Consider the following 21,160-nt stretch of genomic DNA (forward strand, 5'->3'; position numbering starts at 1 on the left):
CCCTGTGACTTCTAGAGATCTCTCTGAAGGTGGCAGTTCAAGGAAGGGTCTAAAAACACACTCATGAGGGAAGAGCGCAAAACATATTCTGTTTCCTACACCATTACAAATAGGAAGGCTGGTAGTGTAGTGGTTAGAACTGCTGCCTTTGGACCCAAAGGTCACAGCTTTGATCATCTAGCTATAATACCCTTGAGTAAGGTACTTACCCTAAATTGCTCCAGTAAAATTAACCAGCTGTATAAATGGGTAAATAATTGTAAGCTGTTTTGGAAAAAAGTGTCGGCTAAGTGAATAAATGTAAATAAACCCAAAGAAATACTAGAGGATTAAAATAAAAATTACAAATAAAAGTGTCTCTATTACATATGAATAAAGATGTAGCATTTCATAAAGAATAAAAACTGCTTTACTCATCTCAGCTTCTTGGAAAACCTTAAGTGAAAACAACAACAAAGAATCAAAGCACAATCAATGCACTACCGGTGTAGAAAAAAGTGATGGAGAAAAAGAACTGGAGAAAAACGAATGCTAGGAAACCTCAAGACGCATCCTCATTTAGCGTAGGCATCATAACTTCCCTTCACAGCCTGAACCTGAACACATAAGAAGCCTGAACCAAGTAGCTCTTGTGTGTCTTTACTGGAGATCTGTCTCTAACCACAGAGCTCTCACAGATATGTGTAACACCTCGGGAACTGAAAGGAAGGAGATCCTGTGATGGGGGGTCAGAAACGGATGTAGAAAAACACTATTTTACACCGAATGAGTACTGGCATCACGTGTTCATTATTGCACCATAATGGGAATCAGGTTGAATTTTGAAACCATCAGCGCATATGAGAAATATGAGAAACTGAAAGGGAAGAAATTGTATAATTTTAGCCAGTCGCTTATTTGAATTGCCGTACGATTCAACATATGATTCAACTGACACCAAGGTCTCCGTGGTACTACTGATTAACACAGAATACAAGACAGAATACTACACATTTACTCTGACATTACTACTATTACAAAGAATAATTAAGAACAAATCGTATTCCACGTAAACGCACGTAACTTCATGCCAGTCATTGTGTTAACTGATATTCTGAAAGGGTTAAAAGCACAAAGGGAATGAAAAGCACTGTTGTACCAAAGTAATTCATGTGAACTGTGTAAAAGTGTGGTGTTTGCATGTAAGTTCCCCCCAGTCCAAATACACGTGTTTCAGGTTGATCGGTGGCTCTAGGCTGCGTTTCGTCGTGCGAAGGTATGCTGGTCTGTGTGCACGGCGTCCCATCCGGGGTGCATCCTGCCCATCCGCGCGCTCTCAGGAGGCGCTGGACTGAGTTAGGACAAGTGCTTCTAGAACGTGAGTGAGTGCGACAATTATAAACTGGGACCATCTCAAGGTATTTCCTTTCTGGATGTAAACAAGTCACGTTCCCTTTTTTCGCTGGCCAGTTTCTGGCAGCAGTTTTAGCATTTTATACTGCGACTTAAATCACGTTTTTAAAGCAATATGATCTGAGTCCAGTTCAATGTGTGGTGTTTTTTCTAGGATTTACAGCAGCCCACCTAAAGACCCTAAGCAGGTGTGAAGGTAACATCCTACAGTAAATAAAATTTGCATAGAATATTAATGAGGATCTATGTGAATTTCTAAAAATATGCAACAAAGGATGTTCCAGTTACACACAACATACAAGAAAAATAAATACAGCAGCTTCAGCAGCTCATTGAAACGGGCACACGTGCCGATGAGGACACGTAAAATGAAGGATATCCCATCGGTGTTGACATTTGTCCTCACATACGCTACAGTACATCTTCACAGGTGAAGAGAAGGTGTGGAAGAAAAAGGCCTGCTCACCGGACAGTAGGATGTAGAGCGGCTACAAGGAAGAAAAGGTCATCTTCCTGAAAATTCTTTATGTTTATTCTCCTTTATGATGCAAGACCGGAAGAACACTTAGTGTCCCCTACCTTGAAAAGGTAACGCGCTCCAGGAAAAACTTTGTGAGGTGAGCTCTCGTAGCTCAAAGATGCAATTACCATTATTTTCACTGGCAAAAATTTGTATGTATTCCTGAGCTCCAAAACTGACAACCATTTACAATAAAATATCAGCAGACCCCATTACAATGGAGACAAACATTAGTTATCACAGCGCAACATATCAAGGCAGCTTCCTTACATTAATTACCCTGTAATACTGCAAGGTCGTGTTCGCACTCTCGTTGAGCTCTTTCGCAGCGTGGATTTTTTTCGTGTGTCTCCGTTTCCGCCACAGTCCAAAGAGACGCGTTTCAGGTGAAGTGGTGACTCTAAACTACCCTCAGTGTGTGAATGTGTGTATCTGTGTTACTTTGCTCTGCTGCCAACACGGCAAATAAAGCCAAAAACCTTGTCTAAACCTGTCACCTTATAAACCTTATGGGTCTGCTACAACTAAACTTGCACTGAAACAAAAATTAATAAAACATTCAATACTAGGTGTGCTGACAAAAATATACTGCAGTTACTTCTAAAAAAGAAATAGTAAAGTATACAATGAATAAATGTACATATAAATCCCTCTATGTACTGCTGTATTTGCATGGGTTTCCTCCAGGTGCCCCAGTTTCCTCCCACAGCCCAAAGACATGTGTTTCAGGTGAACTGGTGAGTCTAAATAGCCCATAAAGTGCATGTAAATGTGATGTAAATGGGTACATGGCTGTGCTGTAAAGACAGATGAAAGACTGTAGGGAGCTCAGTGTATCTAAGAAGTACCCTGGGATAAAAGTGTCAGCTAAATACTACATAGTAATCATTGCAAGCTGCTTTGTAAAGACCTTTCTGTTACATGAATAAATGTAAATCTCTTACATTTAGCTGATGCTTTTCTCCAAAGCAACTTACAGTGTTAAGGTTACAATTATTTACACAGGAGGGTAACTTTACTGGGGCAATTTAGGGTAAGGACCTTACTCAAGGGTACTACAGCCAAAGGGGGGATCAAACCTGCAACCGTTAGAGCCAAAGGCAGCAACCCTAACCCCTACTCTACCAGCTGTCCCACCTGTCTTGCACGAGGAGGTGCACAAAATCCAAATTCAGTCTTCATAAAGTAATGTAAAGAAATGCCCTGTAAGCTTTAGTAGTTTGTATTATATGAAAGGCCTCATGAAGATAAATTCTCGTAACTCAAAGCGGCGTATCGTTGGGGATCACTCTGCTTCATGTCATGATGCAGCTCTTTTTCACGGTGAGGTTTTTTTCACTACAAAGGAAAGCTCTGTGTATGAATATATTTATAAATTAAACCTGCAGATGGTTCATTAAATTCAGAAACTGAGCAACACATCAAACTATTGTACGTAAAAGAGAGAAAAGCAGAATTGCGTGGAAGATGCTTCATTGTTCAATGACAATAATAAAAAGGACAGCATTTACCCTGTGCTGAGATTCATCTGTAAAGACAAAGTAACACCTCTACAAGCTCACTACTGCTCAGTTTGTCCTGCGCCTTCCACCCCCCACCCCGCGAGCATACCACAAGCCCTGCTCGACAAAGATGCTTTTTTCCTTGGGTTGCACAATGTCCTGTGTGGCCGCACCCCGCCCTCTCTACCCTGCTCGAGAGGATGCTGTGTCATCAGAGTGCTAGCCTCAGACAGCGCATTAAAACGTGGCATTACTGTAATTTATTATACAGGAAAGCAAAAAAAAAAAAAAAAGAAAAGAAAAACCTGGGCGGAGGCAGGTCTGTCTGCATGCCCCCTGTTGGCAGATCTCTGCCGATTGCATCCAGATGAATCTCCTTAAACCTAAATGCAGTTGAATTGACCAAGGTGTCAACCTGTCCCACATTAAATCAGAAGTCTGAACGGTCATTTTCCAGCAGCTTGCACACCGCTGGAAGAGAAACACAAAACATACGACACGGGCTGATTGTCGCAGGACTGGGAGAGGATGATTTGTCCCACGCTGACCGGCCTGAAAGCAGCCCTGCTTTCACAGGCTGCTGGGGTGGCACGGAGCAGTGGAGGGGAATTGTAAAGCAGAGGGAGCAAGGCAGATTCTCCCAAAGCCGGCTAGACTCTGGTACCTGGCATTGGCCAACCGGCACAGGTTGATGGAGTAAGGGTCATCCTGACAGATGCTGGAACACGAACCCACCAGGCAGCCTTCTAAGAAATGAGGGGAGCTGAAAAATGTCACTCCTTCTCCTAATTCCTCAGCAGCTGCTCTTACACTGCCCAGTGTGGCGAGCTTTATGTCTCCTGCCTTTACGAAACACTGTGCTGTAAAGCCCGAGCTCACGTACACAGAGTTCCAGGCTCAGAAACACAGACACACCCACGCACACACAGACACACACATGCAAGCACTCAGTCACTCACTCATTCCTTCGCTCGCTCACTCGCTCGCTCGCTCGCTCGCCCAAAGCCTCGTACTGTCACTCCCGGTACTTTCTAGGCTAATCTTCGCCCACTGCTCTGACAGCTTCAGCCAGGACTGCAACGCTGCGCTTTCCCTCTTCCACCGCCAACAATGCGTGCCTGCTGTGGTCAGGTTTCACTGCTGCTGCAAGCTCAGCTGGGGCGACCGAGAGGAAGAGCGAAAAAAGGGAGCGTGGAAATGAAAGGATGTTTCCGCACTTAAGCGCAGGCCGGCTTTGCGCCGTTCCCCCAGGACCAATCCCAGGTCCGCGTGAAACACAGAAGGCTGGCCCGCGGCTGGGACGGGATTCTGGAGCGGGGCATCGGTGCGTCTCCTTGCTCACGCTGCAGTTAGATGGTTATGTCTGCAGCCGTTGGATGGCATTCCTATCTTCCGCGTGCTGCAAACTAGTTACAGATAGTTACATAACAAACAGTGCATCCGAAGTGTGAGGGAGTTAGCAGACCTTGGTGGAGTCGAGGGAAGGACGAGCTTCAGCTCACCCACACATGTATATGCGCACGCACACGCACACACAAACACACACACATAGACTGAGAAATAATGTTTAAATCCAGGAAGAAGAGGGGGTGAGGTTTCACTGAAACACTTAGTCTAACCAACCAGGCTGACTTCCCGATACGTCTCGCAAGATCAGAGCAAAGGTCGACAACAGAGCGTTTGGTTCCAAGAAAAGAAGGACTTTCGGAGGTGTCTCAAAGTTCCTGCAGCAACTTATGCCGAAAATACAGAAAATTTGGTTCCCCTTCCTACTATTTCAGAGCTAAATGTGCAAAAAGTGGACACTTTAAATCTAAACGTGCACCAAAAATGTTTCTCAAAGAATCAGCTGAAAGCCACACTCGTACACCTGAGGAAACAGGTCTAGATGACCCTCGGGTAATCATCAGCAGTCCAATGAGCAGGTTCTCCTGTGTAAAGCCACTGACTGGGACTCAGCATCCAGGATGAATACAGTACCTACAGTACTGATGAAGCACAACTGGCCTGGCCTGCCCTTCTGCCTATTGCTGTGCCACATACCAAAGAGTTTGCTCTCAAATGTATCCACTTTAGCTTCTGGCAGATAATTTGCTGAAGTACTCTTGAGCAAGGTGCTCAGCCCAAATTACTCAAATTAAAACACCCAGCTATTTTGATATGCAAAAGTGTACATTGGCTAAGAATTTTAAATAGTAATTACACGTGAACTGAGACACCTATCTTTGCTGGATATAGAACAGCCCATTTAAGCAAGCTGTAGCGTACTTATTTGTTCTGTGCGAATAAATCTCCTGGACTGTTAAGTAAGCCTATCACAGGGAACACTGGGTGTTCAAAGCTTCTGCTTGTGTCCCAATTCCCCGCGGCCGCAGAGCCATTTCTAACATTGAGGAGGGATTCTTCGTGTTAAACTGTAGAGCGCTCTGCCTGCAAGCATTCAAAGTCATCGTATTCCGTAACTCTATATAGCCATCTTGGTGAGTATGCAATGAGATTTTATTAAAGATAAAACGAACTAACATAAATACATAAGTGAAGTACTTGACAAAAAGACTGCCTTTATTCAAAAGTGTTTTCGAAAGGGAGAATCTTACTCCTACTCAAACATTGTTACATCTTCCTCTTTTCACCACTGAGCTCTTTGCAAAATGCAGTGCTTTGCTCGTGGCCACGTTTCCAGGTTCTGCGTTGGAACCCTCTCATCTGGAACACCAAGAAGCCACACAGAATGCAGTATAGCAAGACCAGAAATTTCCCCTTTCAAATGGCCGAAAGACACCGAGTGATGGGCTTTTCCAATGACCCAACAGAAGCCCATAAACTACTAGAGCAGAGGAGAAGAATTCTTTCTCTCTCTTCACACACTCAAAGAACAATGCACTGTCCAACTACAGCATAACTGGAAGCTGGTCCAGAGTCTCTCACCACAAAATACAGTCTCCATTCAGATAAACAGATCCAGCAGACACTTTTAAGACTGAAGGACCACGTGAAGGACCAATTTTAAGACCATGACCATATCTGTACCATAAGGTTTTTCCTCCTGCTCTTTTGGTCCACTTTTGCACTGTCTTTAGCATGAAGGCTGATTTAATCTATCAAGGTCTTTGGTGAGTTATCTCAGATTCTTCTGCAGGGTCTTCATGGCACTCTGAACCAGCAAAGCTTAGAGGCACTAAAGGAAAGACACATACTGAGCTCTTCAGAAGTGCAGGAGCAGCGCAGCAATGCTTTTGACCCCTTTAAATTTGAAATCACTTTGCTGTATTTTGTCCATGAGAATACCTGTGTGATACTACATCTGTGCATCTGAAATTATCAAGACGAGCCCCAAGTGAACAGAGCTATACTGTGCTGAATGCAGCATTCAAGGATCTCTGCTCAGGTAAAATACTGTGACCTTCTTGAAGCCACATGGATGCCATTACATGATCAAAAAATCATTTCAGGTCAGATCAGGTCATTCTGGACAGTATTTCTACAGGTGTAGAGCAGTAATGAGTTAATGGTGAAAGTCGATGCCCCAACTCCTGGAAATCACAACGTGGAAATGTTCATCTGCAATGTCTGTTGAACTGGTTGACTTCTTTGGTTTACCCTTAGCGCTGTACATTTTGTGGCAGCTTCCCCAAACCCACCCACCAGCATCTGCCTCAACACAGTAAAAGAAAAACAGCCCTTCTCTTCACCACCGCCCACACCACCAGAGGCAGAAGAAAGCCCACATGACTCAAAACACATTCAATCCTCAGCAGAATTCAATTAGAATGGAGATTTTGAATATGCTCTTTTTACCTCCTTCTGTACAGTACAGATGGAAAAAACTGAAAAACAGACCATACTGACAACTATACTGACTCAACCCACCATAAACTATCTGTGCTCCTGGTTATATATCACAGTCTTATATGATAATGAAATTTTTTTTATCTAATTTTAACACACTGATAAATAGTTTGTTTGCAGGAACTTTGTGAATTGGCTCTGCCGGGGATCCCATTAAATTTTTTCTCCGTTTCTATGCATTTAGTCTCGCGTTCTAAAAGGTTCCATTCTGACTTCACAAAAACTCATTACCTCTTCCATCACCTACCTTTTCAAATATGAGGGGTTCTGAACCCTTGTGGCACTGTGATCACTGTCACTGCTCCCTGACACTTGACCGTTATGCCATTATTGCGCAATATGGGCCATCCTGTGTTTCACAAGCACAACCTTTGAAGGGAGAAAGTCATTTTTTGGCATTCTAATTTTCAGCTAATATTTTCTCTGAAAGTGAATCACTTTTTACTGCACACAACTAAAACTTATGAACTTGTTCCTGCATCTTTCAGTAAAAGCAAACTATGGTTGGAACTCTCAACCACAGAGCCAGCTGTACGTGAAGAGAACACTGAACCATCCTTGCCATTATGGCATATACAGATAAAAACTAAGATAGCACAAAAAGTATTTTGCTGGCATCCAAAATTTGGGGCAGCTCCAGAGAAATAGATTTAACAAACAATGCAAAAAACTTCAACTGAGAATTTTAAAAAGCCATATTCACTGTATGGAGTTGCAAGCCTAATGAAGTGCTTTTTCTGAAAGAAAGGTACCCAGATTCATGACTGCTTTAAAAATGGGGCATGGGGGGTGATGAAATATAATGAAATATCTCCAACTCGGAAACAGGAAGTATGTTCAGTGACATTTTATGCTGATCACTTTGCATAAATAGGGCAGTTTTAGCACTTTAGATCGTTGTGTGACTACGTATTGCTTTGAAATGTGAAGATAAAATTAAGACACAAAAGCCTGTGAAACTTTCACTGCCTACTTGTCAAAAGCATCTGAGTGATGCATTAAATAATGTCTGTTAGCACGATGAAGTCAGATGATACCTGTCACACTAAATTCTTGTACACTTATTGTCTCTATGGAGCTTATACGAACCACGGCGCATGTGTACATATTATTACTGCTCGGGCTCTAGTTACACACACTCCTCCTCATTTAAACACTTACTAGCTCATTTCCAACAGGCCTTGGGCTTCTGGAGCTACGCTACGTGTGTTTGCAAGACTGTCAAAACCTGGTCCAGTTCCTGCTAGTGATCAGTCTCCGTGGGCTTGAAAGGGCACAGCCTCCTGGGGGCTGTCGTTCTAGAGGCATTGCTGCCATTGTTCGTCTGGTCGGTGTTACAATGAAGATGTGTTACAGGGGCCAGTCGTTTCAGAATCAAACTCGGATTCTCTCTCAACCTGAGTCATTCTGCTGAGAAGAGCGCACTACCAAAATAAAGCGAACCTGGAAACTGAAACTGGTGTACGCATGGAGCTGGGATTCTTTCTATACCAATGTCTGGTTGCACAAGCTCAAGCCATGTGCATAAACATATGCAATTAATAGAAAAGGATAAGTCACATTAAGCCAATAAATATGATGGGAAAACAGAACGGGGCACCTGGTAGTGTAGTGGTCAGCAGTGCTGCCTTTGGGCCCAGAGTCTGCAGATTTGATTCCTACCTCCAGCTGTAGTACCCTTGAGCAAGGTACTTACCTGAAATGACTCCACTAACATTGCCCAGCTGTATAAATGGGTAAATAATTGTAAGTAGCTTAACATTACAGTGTAAGTTGCTTAGGAGAAAAGTGCCAGCTAAATGAATAAATGTAAATGAATTGGAAAATGTAACCAAAAAACCTGCTTAGTCCCTAATAACACACCAGCTTCAATATGTTAAGCACCACTCGGAGTAACAGTGCTCTTTTCTGTAAAGATTTGCACACTTTACCAGCCATTAACCATCCAGATGTAATAAAAAGTTAATGACGTCCCTGGAACACGAGGTGACACCAGCACCATTTAACACACAGGCTAAAGCTGTCCTGCACTCTTTCTATGTACCCTTTCAACCACACCATTAGAGGTTGCTCGTGCAATACGCCAACCACCACAAAAATCCACGGCAGCAAAAAGAAATATTCAAAACGAAACTGCATGCGTAGCAGAACAGCGGTGTCAACCCCCCATTTTGCTCTCCATCCTCAGTGCAGGTGCAGCTGGTCCCCTTCTTGCTGCTGCTGCTGGAGACAGGAGGGGGGGAGCCTCTACATGTGGGACCTGAGCAGATCTGAGGCATGGTGAACACAGCAGCTGCACAAGCAGGACAGGACCGAGGAGCAACTCACTTTCTGGTTCATATAGAAAGGGTCCAAGTCCTCCAGTGGCACAGCCACCATGTCTGGAGGGACGTCCCCATAGATGAAGGGCAGGCTGCGACCTGCCTCAAGGTCGGTGTTGGGATGGGGTTTGTTCTCATCAGCATCGCTTCGGTGGCTGCTTTCGGGTTTTGGGCGTTTCTTCTTTTTCTCCTCGGCGATACGCTTCTCAATGTTAGCCAGAGATTCCTTAGTGAATCTCTTGAAGCTGTCAGGTCCTGGTGGTGCAAGAAGGGGTGCAGCCATGTTTTCATCCTGCAGCAACTTGTTCTTTAGTTATGTACCATCCAGGACAGCTAACTCTACAGGGGAAAAAGAAGAAAGGACAGGCAGCCGGCATTAGACAAGATAAATAAGCAAAGGAACATTCTCATGTATTATTATTAACGATAATAACAAGAAGCATCATCTTCTCATTTCTCACGCTCGTTTATGGGCTCTGCACTGAGAACACGTGACTAAAGTGCCTATTTTGTGCTATTATTATTATTATTACTATACTGATGTTGTTACGTTCAGAAATTTGCTGATAATAAGTATACAGGTTCACGTGCCAAAAAAAAAGGTAAAGAATATACTGAAATTATATATGGGAAATCATCTTAGTAGCCAGAATAACATGAACAGAGTTACAGGAGGGACAGTAAGTAAATCAAAATACATAACACACAGTAAATACAACAGAACAACACAAAGTTTTTTCATCACGATCAATTTGAGCCCATGACCTTACACTGAACATTATGTTCCTCCCCTCGGCCTCTCTGTCCCCCGCATTAATGCAGTATTACTGGAATGAAAAGTAAAAGCCACTGCAGGATATAAGCAGCCATTGAATGAATCTCTCTCTCACTCTTACACACACACACACACACACACACACACACACACACACACACACACACACACACAACCCTGAAGAGGAAAATCTAGGCTATCCCACGCTGTGTAGGGAAATAAAGTAAACGGCTGGTGTAGGAGGACTGTAACGGTAGAGAAGACTGGTGGTGTTCGTAGCCCCGGTTGTCCATTCAGATGTTCAGGTGTTCGCCGAGCTTGGCATTTGGACTGCAAACGTTTCATCACCAGTCCAGGTGACACCATGAGTGCTTAATGCGTGTGTTGCTGGTTTGAATATCGGTCTTCATAATGGGTCTGTAAGCTGGGCAGAAGACTAGAAGGACTGTACTACTCCTAACGCTACTACTACTCCTGCCTACGAAAAACGATGATGTACAAACTGAAGTTGCTTTGCTTTTTCCCGTTACAAACGCAATAAAGTATTGCTGCATCTAAATAAAGAAAGCTGCAAATCTCCTAGAAATAGGCACTTTAGTTACGTGTTCTCTGTGCAGAAGCCTTAAGTGAAGGTGACAAATGACAATAGCCTACTACAGCTGGCGGGAAGCAGCCAGGGTAGCTTTCATTCTCCCAGTAGTTGAGTGAAGGAGTTGAGTGAAGGAGCACTGCTGCTCTCGCTACCTGACCAACACTATTCTGCCCTGAATGTAACCAGACACAACTATCCAACCTCCTCACCCCATGCTGGCTTTCAACCCCCACATCAGATAAATATGATGTCCAGTATTTAAGGAAAATCTGTTTTCTATGACATTGTCCACCGATCCTTTTTCTTCACCTTTTGCATGTCAGCATCATTTATGACACGTAACACAACGCAGGTACCCATACCCAGGTATAGTGATTTTGCGTTTTCCACGTAACTTTATGATGTCTAGCTGGAAGGAGTATTGTGGTTTATTAAAACAGTAAAAAAAAAAAAAGGACAAGCAATCCAAAATGCTGCCTTGCCAAATTTGTGTACCACATCAGCTTTCTGTAACAGGTTTACTACACGAATCAGCAGCATTTAGGGAACAAAACGTCCTTCAGAATACAAACAAAGGCACACTTTAGTTGCCGGATTCAGCTATGTCCCTTTCTGCCTTAAAACTAGTTCAGCACAGTGAAAAACAACCAGCGTTTAATATGAAGCAAACACAAGTAGAAGGCTTGGAATGTCATAGTGCAGCATGATCCAGCAGAATTATGATTTTATTGTTGATGCAATGCAAAATGTAGGAAAAAAAACACCGAATGTCAATTTGAATCAGGTATTTAGAAACCACAAATAAATATTAACCTGCACTGACAGTAGGATAAATATCCGCAGCGAATACAGATCAGCTGTTGAGATGCTACGGGTCAAAGCTGACCAAGGTGAAGCCTCTTTATTACAGGCTTTGTTTACAAATAAAAGTAAATAGTCGACTTTCCTCATTGAAAAACTAGTAGCACCATGGAATCATAATGAGGAATAAATTTCTAAACAATCCTTTCTGAAAATGTATAAGTTATGCATGGACAGGGATGAACAAATTAAATAACTTAAATCATTAAACTTTCCTCATGCAGCTCCACGTCGCTAAATTAGTTACCAAACTGTGAGAATTGTTCATAGGTCGAAAGTGCACATCAAAATATTTAAAAGGTGGTGCTACACCCCTAGCTGAAAAGAGGAAAAAACTAAATCATTAGTCTGACCTTGATGTAACTTAAATTTGGCTTTTCAGGTGGTAACCAAACAATTATATTCATTTAATGTAGAAATTTGCAAAAACAGTTCATTATGACACTAGAAATTATGTACCTTACGCAGAGTAAACATTCTCATTACATTACTTTGCATTAAAGTTACAAGAATAGAGAATATATGAGAATGAGAGATTCAAAAATCGAATATCATAGAATAAAAGAATGGATTAATTTGGATCATGTCTGCTTGTTTATTGTTTACTTCCCCTTAATGATGCAAATCACTTTGGCAAAAATCAGTTAAAAAAAAAAACTGCCCAGTTTATTGATTAATCAGTTTATTAATGTGCTGTGTTATTCCAACTGCAACACAGAATGGTTCTTCCCTCCCTCAGACAGTATTGTAGAGTTACACCAAGTTGTGTTCTTCATCTCCAGATTGTTCGATGACTGAATATCCTATCCAGACAGCATTTTTCAGCACTAGGCCCAACGTCTCCTGACCTGCTGGGCATAAAGTACAGTCAGCCAGGTTCAGTGCCTCTACATCCTGAGCAACAGCTCTCAAATGATGAAGCGATCAATTCTGTAATGAAGTTAAACTCCTCAGGAGGATGACAGCACAGTTCTCAGACTTGCTGTCCTTTTGCGAGACCAATGTCCTTTTCTGGACCTCCTTCTTTTTAGACCTATGGCACCATCCGACTTTTACATTCTTCTGACCCAATGTATTCCATGCAGACCGCAAACTGCTTCACAGGTACACACTAAATATTTCACTAATCTTGCTCTGAAACAGGCATACGTAGTTTCCATCCTGATAGTGCACAGACATTCTACTGTATACAGTCATGTATCTCTGTGTCATCAAAGCTCTTTTGCTTAATGTGAAATGTATAAATTTAAGGCTCACAGCTATAAAATCTCATTGCATTGCTCTGTGAGGTGAACACCCACTATAGATTAACTATAAAGTGGCATACATGGATACGAATGGAATGTATTATTTGACCACACCACCATGAAAAATAACAAAACAAAAATACGGACTGCAAAGAATATCAGTGATGACTTTGGTTACAGGAGGTAAATGAGGCCTAGAGGACACTGATGATGCAGGCAAAGCCCTCTGTAGCTCTACATGCTGACCTTCTGAGGGCAAAGGTGAGGATCACTTCCATCTCACACACAGAGACTGAGATTAGAGCAGGAGAACTAGGAGAACAATGTGCTTACCGGGGGAGATCCAAGATAATCCAGAATAGTGTTCCATTCCTTACATACATCTGAGTCCATTAAATGTCCAAAACAAATATTAAATTCATGTTCACAACCTGAATGGTACAACATCAGAGGCCCTTCTTGGAGCTTAACTGAGAACCTTCAGGTTACAAGTTTATCTCCTTATCAATATTTTCATACAGCTATTTTTGAAAACCCTTTTAAATTAAGAAGATCTACTGCAGACTATGTTATTGTCATAAAGTCAGTCAAAAAACTGCAGAGATTAATTTCTTCCACTGTTATACTGGTATGTAGCGTTCGGGGGGTTCACTCTGGAGAAGTAAATTCACAAAATTACTGAAATCTTCATTACCAAAGTTACTATTCTATGTCCTTTTTGTTATACTGGGAAATACTGCATGTTACTGTTACATAGTTATGAAAACAATATTGCAAAATGGAAAGTGTACACCGAACACTGTCTGTAAACAATGCTACATCTAAGCATTGTATGAATTTGATATATCTTCAAAAGAAATAAAAAGCCATGAAGTATTTTACACTTTAAAAAAAATTAAGCATGCCAGTGTATTTATTTTTTGACTATAAGAGCTGAACAAAATGTTAACGCGGATTAAAATGCATTGCAATAACACTGTTACTATTACATCCACGAAAGTAATTTTGAAAAACCTTTTTTTTTTAAAAAAAAAAAAATAAAAAATTCAACATCATTAAAATAGGTAACAGGATTTAAAATAATTAAATATCTATGTATATCTTTGTGAAACAGTACAAAAAAAAGCTGTGATAATTTAACTTGCCAAAGAGGCTCCGGAGAATTTTTCCTGATTGCCTTGTAAAAGAAAGTGGATTCTACATGTGGGATTACATCCCTCAGATATAAGGTACCTATAGCACTTAATCTGATAAAGGGCTCATTTCCTGCCTTGATGTAGGGATAAGCATTCTGCGGGCCAACTTTAAGTGCACACTTAAGATCTTTCTAAAATTATTACTTTCTAAAATGATTACCAGCAGTAAAAACGCAGAGAGCACTTTTTATTCGGGGGAACTAAACATTTTGTATAGCTTTGATGGTACGTCCCAACAGTGAGGCAAGACGGTGTCTCACATTGTAATTTCTACACACACCTCACCACCATTTACATTTAAATCAGATTTAGCTATTTGTATTTACTGCCCATGAGAAAAAAAAAAAAAAAAAAAAAAATGACAGCAAAGCTATCTTGGCAAACCAAGGTGACACAGCATACCGCATACCGGTGTAATAACATCAGTACAGAACACTTTTCTTCATTCACTATTTATGTATTATGGTCCATTCAAAATAAAAATCCAGAAGAAGTTGCCCAACTACAGAACTAACGGCTCTTTTGCACAGTTTATTTTGTTTAATCACCCCTTGCGCCCCTCTTTCGATCCATAGCCCACCGACCTGAGTTTATTCCCTTATTTAAGATACGAACTGAGCGCAGTCAGCTCCAACATGCTCGACCAGGACCAGGACCAGGACCAGGACCAGGTCAGCTCCACATACTTACCAGGAAATACCAAGCAAAACAATGTGCTTCAGTGTTTTAAATCCTTTCATACGTTTATATGAACAATTCACAGGCAGGGGCAGTACAAGGGAAATAAAAGCAAAGGTCTCCCTTGGAAGATATGAGATGACAGAGCAAATATCCTGCTGAGACGGACCGAGCGGCTCTCCTGCCTGGATCACCTGTTCAAGGTGAACCGCAGAGGGCTGGAAAAAAAAGGCTGCAATTCATTATCAGAGCTGCAAATCCAATGAATGTGAAATTAAAAATTATTGCCACATGCTACCCGTATCTCCTTTATTTTAGTACTATCGACTTTTATTATGCGGACTGCACATCATTTTATGGCAGATTATTAAAAAAAAAAAAAAAAAGAAAAATCTTCGCAAAAGGTTAACTCGGAGTTTTCCACGCAAACCTTCAACTTCCGTTAAGGCTTCAATCGGTCGCTACCAGCGCACAGAGAGTCACGAACTCACGTTTTCGACCCACGTTCAGCGCAGCCGGGTCCCGATCCTTCTCAGGAGCGCATGTTCCGAAGCGGCTGGAAGGGAAGCAGGGCCGCTGCCTTCAGCACCACGGCGAGCGCCGCGCACCGCAGCGGCAGCGGGGCACGCGCAGCACGCGCAGCACGATCTGGGGCGCGCATAGCCGGCGCCACAGCGAAGCCGCATTCGCGCGTCCACGACGGCGGCGGCAGAACTAAAGGCACGCAGACCACGCAGAGGAGCCCATACACAGAACACAAGTGTGTGAGACGTTGTCTGAAGCGGGCGTCGCCGGTTCAGGCGGCTACTCGACCGCGTACCAACTTGCCGGCGGAACTCGGTCGGTTCGCGGAGGAGGAGGGTGCTGTCTGTGCCTCCTTGGCTTGGTTCGGTTGGTACCGTGCGTACGGTGTGTAATAGCGAGCGCAGAGCCAGGTACCGTAAAGGCCGCGGTCCGACAACTTCACTCAGCCCAGCGGTGTTGCGTCACACTGGACTGCGATCGCCGAACCGAACCGAGCCGAGGTGTCCGATGTGGCGGTACAGTAACACACCGCTCATCTACTGCGTCGTGTACTGCTTATACAACAGCTCAGGTAGCGTTTACCTGTGACCCGCCGTCACTGCAACACTTGAACTTCAACAAGCCAGGGGCTCCCCCACCACAAGCAGCTCCGTAACGTTTAACGTAATACACGTCCGTCGAGCAACTTCTCTAACATTCAGGGAAATCAAATGAAAAGTGACACCGAGGACTATTTAACCTTTTTCAATTTAATGTTACCTAAAAGCACTTGTCACACGAGCCCTTTCCCCTCCCCTCTTTAAATATGGGGAAAAAAAAACATAACTGTAATTTTAACATTTAACACCGATGCATTTTTTTTTTTTTTTTTTTTTTTTTTTTTTTGCTGAATGGAGGCAAATAGTGGCGCATCGAGTAGCGCTAGTGCCACACAGCTCTTGGGCTATAGGTTCGAATCCAGCTCGGTCTGCGTGGAATTTGTATGTCTTTCCCCGCGTTTGCGTCGGTTTCCTTTCGCAGTACAAAGCTGAACTGCTTTCGAAATGTACTTCCGTTTACCCTCAGCTGCGTCTGCGTATCGAATCACTGTAATGCAGTGTAAAAGTTCTTGGGCAAAATGAAAATATGCAGCAGTTCTTTTCACTCTACATGAGAGAACATCAAAGTGTTTCAGTGTAGGTGAAAGAGGCGCGCGCGCGCGCGCACGCGCGCTCCCGCGTGCGGGCCACCGAGTCTGAAATACTGCAGTGGGGTTCTGCGTGCTCCACAGTCTTACATCGAAGTGCAAATCCTGCTCGGCAGAACTGTACTAAAAGCGATATGCGTCATTAGTAAAAGCACTGCGCACACTGGGCTCGTGTCAATGACTGCCACGCGCACTACTAGCGCGAGGACTGATCTTTTTCCTGACCAAAGCAGTATGCGCGAGATTGTACCACACCCGTAAAGTCTTGGTAAACCGTAAAGCCATAAAGCCATGTATTCTCCAGCATCCTGCTGAATCTCGCGTGAGAACCGAAAAGTGATTCCTCAAAATTGCTTTTATTTTCTGCAGAGAAGTGGAAGCCCGACTGCTGGTAGAGCTGTAGTGCGACGATCAAACTGAAATGTTCGTTTTTTCACGCAATTCTCAGCCCTATGAATGAGGCAAGAAAGAAGGGGGCAAAGCGGAGAGGGAGGGAGGGAGGGAGGGGGGTACTGGGGGAACCTCGAAAACAATTACCGCCTTACCGGGCTTTTGTGATGCGATACTAGATTATTTTGTCAAACAACAAAGAAAAGGTGAACTCATTCAGCCTTTTTTTTCTTTCGACTGTTTTTTTTTTTTTTTTAAATCCGCGAAAGTTTGACATAACCATGCATCTTAGTCGCGAGGTATGCGCCGCATATCTCACGTTTGAACTATCGAGGTGTCAGACTAAGGCCAACAATAAACTGTGAGCAATTCGTATAACTGAAGCAATAAGTGCGGTCCGGCGGGGCTCCGTTCACACGGCGGCCAGCCGTCATGTGTGTTCGGTGCCCGGCGGCGCGCATCCCTGGCAATCCGCCTGTCCACAGATGCAGGCACGAAGGTGCTGGACAGCGCACCGCTCTGCGGCAACAGAGTTTGTCTCCGCAGACAGACAGCGGCGGAAAAGGACGTATCTGCTTAAAAAAATTCCCACCGGCTTGAGAAAGGAGAAGCTTTACTTACTTTTTCAGCGTTAACAGAAATCCAGAAATGTTGCGCTCAACTGCAGATGTGGGGAACGCTGAGGAGAAACTGCGGTTGTCGCCATATTGTTGCTGCTATCTTGCTTCCCGAATGCGTGAGGTTTCCCTGCATAATTGATGACTCTCGGCAAAACGCTAGGGAGCGTCGGCAAAATGCACGCATAAGCACGGCTAGGGAGCGTCGACTTGTTGGCGGAACGGTCTAAAAATGTTAACAAAGGAACAATGCAGATCTCTGAGTGCGCGCTGTTCAGTTTACAACAGTTTGCACAAATTCAAGACGTGCATCTTTACGAAGGCAGTAAATATGTCGTTGACATGTTTACATATATTACGTGTAGTCAGTGTATCTCATTGCTTGGTCAGACTGAAAAACAAGAAGGGAGACATTCTCTGACAACTACTTGAAATGGAAAGTGGGATTTTGAAGTACCATGGCATGTATATCATGTTTAGTGAAAACAGGATTTCTGGCAGTGTTTATTACTTACTGTTTTTGGAATCCAGCCTTCCCAGTGTGCGACTCGTGTGCTAAGACCTGTATTTTAACTTTTGATTGCAATAAGAGCTGTATGATAAAGGTATGGAAATCCATGTGGAAAGTGCACACCGTTGGGAGTGTAACATTCTCCCAAACTTTGAACAAAATATTCCTTATCCATAAACAGGTTTTCTTGTTGTCAGTGTTGAAGAATACACACACACACACACACACACACAGAGTCTGAAACTGCATGTCCCATACAGGGTCACGGCAAACCAGAGCCTAACCCGCCAACACAGGGCGTAAGGCTGGAGGGGGAGGGGACACACCCAGGATGGGACGCCAGTCCACTGCAAGTCACCCCAAGTAGGACTCAAACCCCAGACCCACCAGAGAGCAAGCACAGGCCAAACCCGCTGCACCACCGCATCCCCTGAAGAAGAAATAGAGACGCATTTATATTTACTATAGGTGTAGGTTACACAAAGACTGAAAAAATCACAAAAGATCAGCAGCTAACTTATGCACCAAACCAAAAGTGGGATTCCACATACATTTTAGAGACATGAAATCTGTCACAGAAAACAGCAATATGATCTTTAAGTAGGTAACTGAACACGAATATTAGCATGCAGTGCAGCCGAGTTTGTGCACATTAAAATACAAACATTACTCAAAATACCAGAAAATGCTGGTCTCACATATGCAAACTACACCACTGTGAAAGTAAGCGCATAGATTTTAGAGTGTGTGAATTGACTTTTGTCAATAAAGAATATGTCCTTACACAATACATTTACATTTATACATTTAGCAGATACTTCTGAAAAATTACACCCAATGAAATGATTACTAGCTAACACATTTGTCCAATGTGACTTACAATGAATTACACTTATTATCCCATTTATATACCACACAGAAAAGAAATGTAACCTATGACACTTCTGTTCAATACTTTCTGTTTTCATTCCTGGACAGTGGAAATGTTAAACAAAGAGTTCACTTTTAAATTAAGCATCTGTTGCAGGTTTAGAAAAAACAAAACACTGTTTAACAGTACAGTTTCCCAGATAAACATTAATTATATTCAAAGTGCTGCTATTGTAATTAGCATGTGCTTTTAAATCAGTTTTTCACTAGATTATTCTACAATCTTTACTGTGTAAGTTCAATGGGTTCAGTTCAGATTTAGTTTGTGAATTCCTCACTTTTTTCTTTTTTGCAGCTGACATCAATTGTCTCTCCTCACATCAGATCACAAGTTCAATAATCATGACAGAATATTGTCTCCCAAATCGAAGATTGTTTTACACAGTTTGCTACTGTTTCAATAACTACTAGCTACAAAGACTGTGACTGATCCTTAAAGCATAATTTGAAAAGTGATATTATAGGTGGATAATACCAGAGGAACCTGGAATGCTTGTTTCCAAACATTTCTAGTCTAGGTATTATTAATCTGTGAATGAAACAGGATGACATGGCAAAGGTGCTTGATCTGGGGCTTGGTCCCAACACACATTTGTATTCCACTGTTATCAGCAGCAACCACCCAAAATGGAAAATGAGATAACACCCTAAATGCAAACACACCAGTATATCAAAATGTAAATGTCACATTGTGGTCACAGACAAACCAGAACTGCAAAAAACACATAATGTGAATCTACACTGTGATTACTTTGAAACACTCCAGTGTGGTTAGACAGTGTAACTCATACTAGGTGGTTTGATGTGGCTCCCTGTTTTCCCATTATTTTCTCTCAACCGGTGTTCCCCAGGGCTCCGTGCTGGGCCCATTGCTCTTCTTCACCTACACCACTTTCTTTGACTTTGTCATTGCTTCTCATAGATTGTCCTATCGCTTCCGTGCTAATGACACCCAGCTCTGCTTCTCTTTTCACCCTGAAAAGATTCACCCAAGATTCTGGTTATGTCTACAAGCCTGAAGCAGATTGACTGTCTCCTCCACCTGTGGACACTTGGTAGTCCCACGCAGAAAAACTATAAAAATCAAAAGCCAAAAGGTTGTTAGTTCTGGCTCCAGTCTGATGGGATGAGCTCCCTCTCTCACTCAGAGCAACTGAACCCCTCTCAACATTCAAAAGGAGACTCATAACACATTTCTTTCGAACCTACTTCTATCTTGATCTCCTATGTGCTCTATAAACATTCTGTACTGTAAAAAAAAAACTATCATTTCTATATACAGTGATTGGTGTAATGTATGCTGGCAGAAACTGTGGTATTGGAATAACTGACTGCAATTTGTCAATTACATACAGTATCTGAATCTGCATCTGTCGATCTGTTAGTGAAAAGCACCTGAGTTGATTGAGTTTGGTGTCGTTTTGGAGAAGTGTCTGTCAAATGAAAAATGGTAAACAGAAATGTAAATGTAAATGTATTGTAAATGAACATTAATTCCTCTCCTTTTTGTTAATGTATACTTTTCAAGTGCATTACTTTGATCTACATATCCAAACGTCCTTGTAATATTGAGCACATCACTGAAACCTGAAAAGCTTTCTTTTTACACCCCTATTGCATCTAAACAGTATCATCATTTGTTTTTTATATTAATACCTTAACATCATTAAGCTGCACCAGTTTCCTGTTTCTCTGTTAACTTTTCCCCACACTTTCTTCTAGTCAGTACACACACAGATATTGTACTGACCTTGTACTGATAAGAAATATTGCACTGGAGAGACTTTGCCTGATCGCTGCACACACTTATTACAGACTATTTCTGTGTAACACCACCCAGTATGAGAAGTAGCTCTCAAAAAATGTATAATATTGCATACAACGCTCAGTTGAACATGCAATACTTTTTTGCAAGGTGTCTGTGTGAATTCATGATTAGCAGAATTTGCTCAAAATATATATTACACATTTAATAGGAACCCTTGTGTTTCATAATACAAGTAAGAATGTACAGAGAAGCGGCACCAAATTCTGTCTCACTGGGCTAAATTTATTTCGTACACCTCCT

At 42.4% G+C, this 21,160-nt stretch overlaps 1 protein-coding gene across 1 annotated transcript in view; it reads right to left on the minus strand.

Annotated features, from left to right (window-relative positions):
- The window catches only part of scn8ab (sodium channel, voltage gated, type VIII, alpha subunit b), a 57,149-nt gene extending 39,200 nt beyond the window's left edge, over positions 1-17,949 (minus strand). Inside the window, exons 1-2 of the mRNA XM_018725653.2 lie at positions 17,656-17,949; positions 9,592-9,923 (exon numbers count right to left, since the gene is read on the minus strand). Of these exons, the coding sequence (XP_018581169.1) occupies positions 9,592-9,867 (276 nt within the window). The 5' untranslated portion in view covers positions 9,868-9,923; positions 17,656-17,949. The remainder of the gene's footprint in view (positions 1-9,591; positions 9,924-17,655) is intronic.
- Between the last annotated feature and the right edge of the window lie 3,211 nt (positions 17,950-21,160).

Source organism: Scleropages formosus, chromosome 22, assembly GCF_900964775.1.
Source record: "Scleropages formosus chromosome 22, fSclFor1.1, whole genome shotgun sequence".
Taxonomy (NCBI): Eukaryota; Metazoa; Chordata; class Actinopteri; order Osteoglossiformes; family Osteoglossidae; genus Scleropages; species Scleropages formosus.